A 6,000-nucleotide genomic window follows, 5' to 3' on the forward strand; every position below is an offset into this window, starting at 1 on the left:
GAGGCCTGACGAAATGTCACCTATTCTTAATCACTTCCAAATTTCAGGAGCAGAGTAAGATGTCGGCTGGGACATGGCAACTTTCTAACCTCTGTGCATTGGTAAGATACTAGCCAGAAAAACTCAGAATTATGTTGAAAGAAAACCCCATTAACAACAGAAGAAAAGAAAGCATGTATTTATGCTACAAAGTTAAACATCACACCGAGCTTTTCTGAAACACTCTGGAACTTAAAAAGGCAAGCATACAAAATGTATTTTGAAGCTTTTAAGAGTAGGTTAATATGTTCCATGTGCCATTTTTATTTTCAAAGAATACTGTGAGAAATAAGCTATCATTAAAAGTACTTGTGAAACTTGTAAATATCTCCACATCTTTTCATTCAATTTTTAAAAATACAAATTAATTCAGCGCTACAAGTTTTAAGAGAAAACATGAGTCTTTTTTTTTTTAAACCAAAGTTGCCAGAAACATACCATACTATTTGTGATAAACATTTGTCTCATGGAAGAAGCCAAGGCTAATCATATAGGAAAATGCGCAGTTATGGAGGGAGAAGCTGAAGCTTCAGTAGGGAAAAGGCTATAGCAGGAAACACTTGTCATATCGCGCCCCCTACCATCAGACCACCAGAAACACAATTACATGTCTGGGAGCCTTTCTGCTTTTAAGAGTTTCATGAAGTTTTCACAAATCCCTGGCAAATTTGTGACCGGTAAAAATCACTGGGACAAAAGATATACAAAATGAAATCACTACATTCTAAACTCAAGAAATCCTAGGAATACCATAATAAAGTCATGATATCTATCCACTTTTCAGTGATTCAGCCTGAAATGTGACTTACAAACAACTTACAAATAAAACAAATTGAATAACCCAGTTTACCACGCAAATAAATCTTAAGAGGGCCCAAGACAGATTCAGGCTATAGGGGTTAACAGTAGCTAATAATGACTATATTTTCAAAAGGGACTGGGGAGTGAGAGGGCCAACGAGTTACGACTGTTACCACGTAGACAAAACACGGGTTGTCAATCAGCTTTTCAAAACATTGGCATGTGTCTCCCCTCTATAAGAAATCCATTCACACTATTGTGTTTGTGCCTTACTTTCAAATATATTGCTGCCAGGCCCCAGCAGTCACTATCCAATGCATTTCTATTGTCTGGTTTTGTTTTCTAAATAAGCAGACAAAAGACTCGTAGGTGGCTAGTGTTGTTTATGATGGTCTCAAGTTTTATCTGATATTCTAGTCTCTAATCCTCTGGCCATATTTTGAAATAAAGCATAGAGTTAAATGATATATTTGCTCTCTATTCTAGACTGGATGCAATTGATTTTAACTGACTAAATTATCTGATCTCTGCCAAGAATTTTATTTCATTAAGAAAATGATATTATAGAGCATCTGAGATCATAGAGCAGACTAAACATAATGCCAAAGGAGTTCTGAGAATGCTCCACAGTGAAGGTTTGATTATTTGCAGATGGAATATGAAAAAAAGGAAAAGAATCAGATCCCAGGCATTAGCCTAACCAATCCTGATATCATTGCTGCCGACATCACAGCACAAAGTCAAGAAAATAACTGATCTTCTAAGCCACAGCACCTTTTTTTTTTAATGGTACTAATCACTTTTCTTCCTAGAAAGTAATACTTAACTGCCACCATCCAAAACAAAGGGAAAAGGGGAAATGTTGGTACCACAATAGGCTCCAGCATGTCAACTGTCACTACTGACATGATTTGGCTAGTACTCAAGCATTCACCAAGGAACTAATTTAAATCAATCTCCTTTGGGAAAGCCAATTGTTTGGTATGCGCAACAATTGGTGTATGATCAATCAGCGGACATGAGATCAATTAAAACCAGCTTAAGCCTGTGAAGAGGGACAATTCACACAACCTGAGTTAGATCTCTATTCATTTCAGTACTCTCACAATGCAATCCTTAAGCTTCCTTGCAAAGCAGAAAAGCTACTATCACCCTACACTGTCTAGCCAGCCCTTTAAGTAGTTCCACTTTTAATTAAAAACACAGTATGCCTTTTGTTGGCACAGATAGTGTGGTCACTTTTAAGGACCGAAGTTATTTTAGCCAGCAGCTTGAGGTTTGGGAAGGGACATCTGTTAAGGGAAACACACACACTTTGATTTTTTTTTTTCCTTTACAACCTTACTAATTTATATGTAGTTTGAAAGCATTTGAATTTTATTAAATTGAAAGGTTTGTCTGGCAAAAGTTACTACAGTGGCAAAAGTTGCAGACTTTAGAATTGGGTTTCTAAAGGTCAGCACTTGGGGATGTAGCTGTAATTGCCATGAGATTTTGCTAAAGCAGCTTTGAAACAAATAGGTTTTGCATCAGATTCTTGAGGCGGCATAGGCAGAACTTTAGAGATGGCACTGCAAATAAAAGCATGCAGTATCGCTTCTGGCCGCAGGGGTGCTGTAAAGCCATGCTCCACCAAAGAACATCTATGTGTTAAGTTCTACTAAAGCAACAAGCTCAATTGCTCCCCATTCAACCACAATGCAACAAGCAGTGTGGATCAGAAAGACATCGCTGAATTAGCAAGTCATTTAATAAACAAGAATTTGGCGAAGGGTTTTAGCTCTTTCTGTTAAGTTGAGTGTTAGTCTTTTCAATCAAATAGACTGTAACCTCTATTTATAAGGAGGAGGGTGGGGGGGGGGGGAGAACCTCTCCAAACACTTTGACCACAGTGTAATCAAAACCTGCCAGCTCTACCAAGTGATACCTGGAAAGAAAATACTGGGGTGGAGAAAGGAAAAGGAGGTGAAGGAGATGGAAAGGGACTTTTGCAAGTCATAACAATATTAAACTTTCACAGCCTCTGGGAAGAAATTCCTCCCTAATGTATTTATTCAGAAAAACTTGTGAAGATAAGCATTTTCGAAATGTCAGAAACGAGAGACCAAGAGTAAGAGAAACGGGGATTGGAGAAAAGGGTGTCCTTTTTAAGCACAGCTCCATGGTGTCAATTGGAGAGGGGAGGCTGCGGAAATCGCACACGACCAGCTGTCCTGGGCTCTGCCCTCAGGCCGGCCAACCTTCAGCCCTGCGGGTAGGTGAGAACAGCTTAACGACGTCCTAAAAAGCTTTGAAAAAATAAGGGCGCAAAAAGCTCTCTCCAAAATCTGGATGCAGGACTGGAGAGTCCATAAAATGAGTCAGAAACAACCCACATCACAGGTCGAGCGAGACGTTCACATCCCAGAAAAATCCAAATCTGTCAACCTCAGGACAAATTCTAACTGCGCATGAGTCCAAATTGCTAGACCAAGATGGATAAGCTCTGGGGAGCTGCTGTCCACCTTCCGCGAGACAGTAGTGCAAGGTGAGTGTGTGTGTTGGCGGTGGGAGTGTTGTGGTTTGTGTTTAAATCCTTCAGGAGACTTAATTGTGTTTAGCAGCCCTGCCCCTAAAATGAAGTTAGATTAGCTGCAGCCGTAGCAGGACTCAAACACGGGCGCACTAAACCTTCGGGGAAGCTAGCTCTCTGAAACCGTTCTGGAGGCTTCCACTGGCCTTCAGGCAGCGCACACAGGTGATGGAGAGGGAGAGGCGGCTAAAAAGCCATAAGTGAGTGTCACCGAGGCCAGGAACCTCAGAAATAACTGCTTGTAAGGGAAGTAAACGCAGAGGGCAAACTCGGGCCTGTCCCCAAAATATTATTATGCCAGCGAACGTCCTCCCCACCCCCCCACCCCCCGCAACAAACAACCTGCGCACGAGTTGCTGCTCAGTGTACCAAGTTCAGTGAGTCCTTCCACCTCGTCTTAAGGTCCAGAGGAAGACAGTATTGCTCTTTTCCTGGAAATGCAGATCCTCCACAGCGACTTGGTACCCCTCCCCAGCCCTCTCGCTCGCACTTTCTGGCCCACACGCGCGCACAGACACACACACACACACACACACACACACACACACACACAGTTGTAGGTAGGCCGTGTCGAAAACCATCTGGGGACAGGGTTTGGGGCGCACGTGGGTGGCGAAGATAGAGAAAAATGAGAGCAGGGGAGATAGTTGAGAGGACTAAAAAGAGAAAAAGACAAAAAAAATAACAAGAAAAAAAAGGATGCCAGATTAAAAAAAAAAAAATGAGACCTAAAGCGAAGAGTTCAGAAGTAGAAGCTCGACAGCTAACGTGGGTGCGGACCGCACCTCTCAGCCCTGAGCGCCCGCAGGAAGCCCGGCTCACCCGGCTCGCCGCGCCTCCGCCTCTTGGAGGACAGAAAAGACCGAGCTCTCGGCAGCGCCCCGGGGCCTGGAAAGTCAGGAGCCCAAAGGCCGGGTGGAGGGCACGGCCCTGCCCACCTGAGCCCGGGTGCGAGTGCCGCCGCCAGCGCCCCCGACTCCACGCGGCTCCGGCAGAGTAGAACCCACCTCTCTTACTGCGTCTCCATCGATTGCCTTGGCAGTGGCTGTAATCCATACAGTTCAGGATGATGAGGGCAAAGGAGAAGAGACGAAACTGCATCTGGGCGGTCGGGCGGGGGAGAGACGCCTCTCAAAGTAGGGGAACTGGAGGGCTCATCCGAGGAGCCGGCGCAGACCGCGCTGCTGGGGAAGACGCCGAGGGGGCGAGCCTCCACTAGCCAGGGGGGCCGCGCGGGTCAGTTCGGCATCTCTCCGCCTTGAACCTGAGAGACGAGGAGGAAAAGCCGGGTGGAGAGAGGCCCAGGGAGGCAGCTGCCTCTTCACGCGTCCCAATTTAAGAAGGGAAGGGAGGGGAAAAGCGAGCTCACTGCCTGGCGCGAGCCGCGGAGCGGCTTAACCCGGAGCGCACAGCTGCAGGCAACTTGGAGAGCAAGGTGATTACAATCAGTGAATTAGCAACCTCTGCGGACCTACAGGCTGCGACCCCGGGGAAGGGACATTGCTCGGGCGCTTCGGGAAAAGAAAAGAGCTCCACGGTCCCCGAGGGTGCAGGGTTAAAGGCGCGCTCTTAGGTCCTTTGGCCCAGCAGTGGGGTACCCAGGCGCTGTGGCCACGGTGGCGGGCGCGGGTCGCCTACCGTGAGCACTCACGTCTCAGGCTGCGCGGCGTGCCTAGGCGCGGCGCTCCATCCCGGGATCGGGAAGCGAGACACCTCGCTAGCACGTGGACTGGGGAAAAGTTTGACGAGACCCACAGGGAGCGCGTGGCAGCTCTGGGGTGCAGGCGGCCGCGATGGGTTCGAAGCGCGCAGAGGTTCCTCCGGACTGACCGCGCCTAGCAGGAGCGCGGCTGGGCGGGCGGGACCGCAGCCTCTGGGATGCTGCGTCCCCGCCGGTGAGTGCGATCCTCAGGCGAGGGGCACGCCCGCTCTCACTCTCTGGATCCGTATCCAATTGTGCGGTTTCCAGAGCTCTCTCCACAGCCACTTTTCAGCTAAGGTTTCTCCCTTTCAAACTGTGGGAGACAGAACGCTTCTGGGAGGGCGAAGGGATGGCGAGCGCACTTTCCGATGGAGATGCAGCCGGGCCCAGGCTCGGGATGCTTCTATAAGTAGGTGGTGCTGTGGTCCAAGGCAACTAAGTCAGGGCTGCCTTGGAGTTCCTGGGTCCTAAAGCCAGAATCTCTCGGGTTTCCCTGAGGTCCTAAAGAGCGCTGACAGCCTCCAGAGAGCCTACCCCCAGGCGAGTCCCCTCTGCGCTTCCCTGGAGTAGGTGGCTAAACTGAAGAGTGGCTGAGATGGAGGCGCACCCCCAGACTGTGCCGGCCCTACAGCCCAGCTGTCTTCACCCCCAGGGCGTCTGCTCTGGTGCTCCAGGGCCGGTTCCAACCGCGACGCCGACCTTCCTGCGGGAAGACCTGACTGATGGCTTCTCCTAGACCTTCCTTTCCGAGCTCTGAGCCGGGACTGCTGTTTCTGAAGCGGAGTTTAAACTTGAGCCTCATCCGAAAGATGCCACACCTCTGATACTCTTACATTTACGTCTTGGCTTTGTCTTATAGGAAGATGTCTTAGCACAGCTGAATCTG

At 48.2% G+C, this 6,000-nt stretch overlaps 1 protein-coding gene across 1 annotated transcript in view; it reads right to left on the minus strand.

The window, feature by feature from the left end:
• The window catches only part of RSPO2 (R-spondin 2), a 178,772-nt gene extending 173,237 nt beyond the window's left edge, over window positions 1–5,535 (minus strand). Inside the window, exons 1-2 of the mRNA XM_005689159.3 lie at window positions 5,051–5,535; window positions 4,420–4,676 (exon numbers count right to left, since the gene is read on the minus strand). Of these exons, the coding sequence (XP_005689216.1) occupies window positions 4,420–4,513 (94 nt within the window). The 5' untranslated portion in view covers window positions 4,514–4,676; window positions 5,051–5,535. The remainder of the gene's footprint in view (window positions 1–4,419; window positions 4,677–5,050) is intronic.

Source organism: Capra hircus, chromosome 14, assembly GCF_001704415.2.
Source record: "Capra hircus breed San Clemente chromosome 14, ASM170441v1, whole genome shotgun sequence".
Classification (NCBI taxonomy): domain Eukaryota; kingdom Metazoa; phylum Chordata; class Mammalia; order Artiodactyla; family Bovidae; genus Capra; species Capra hircus.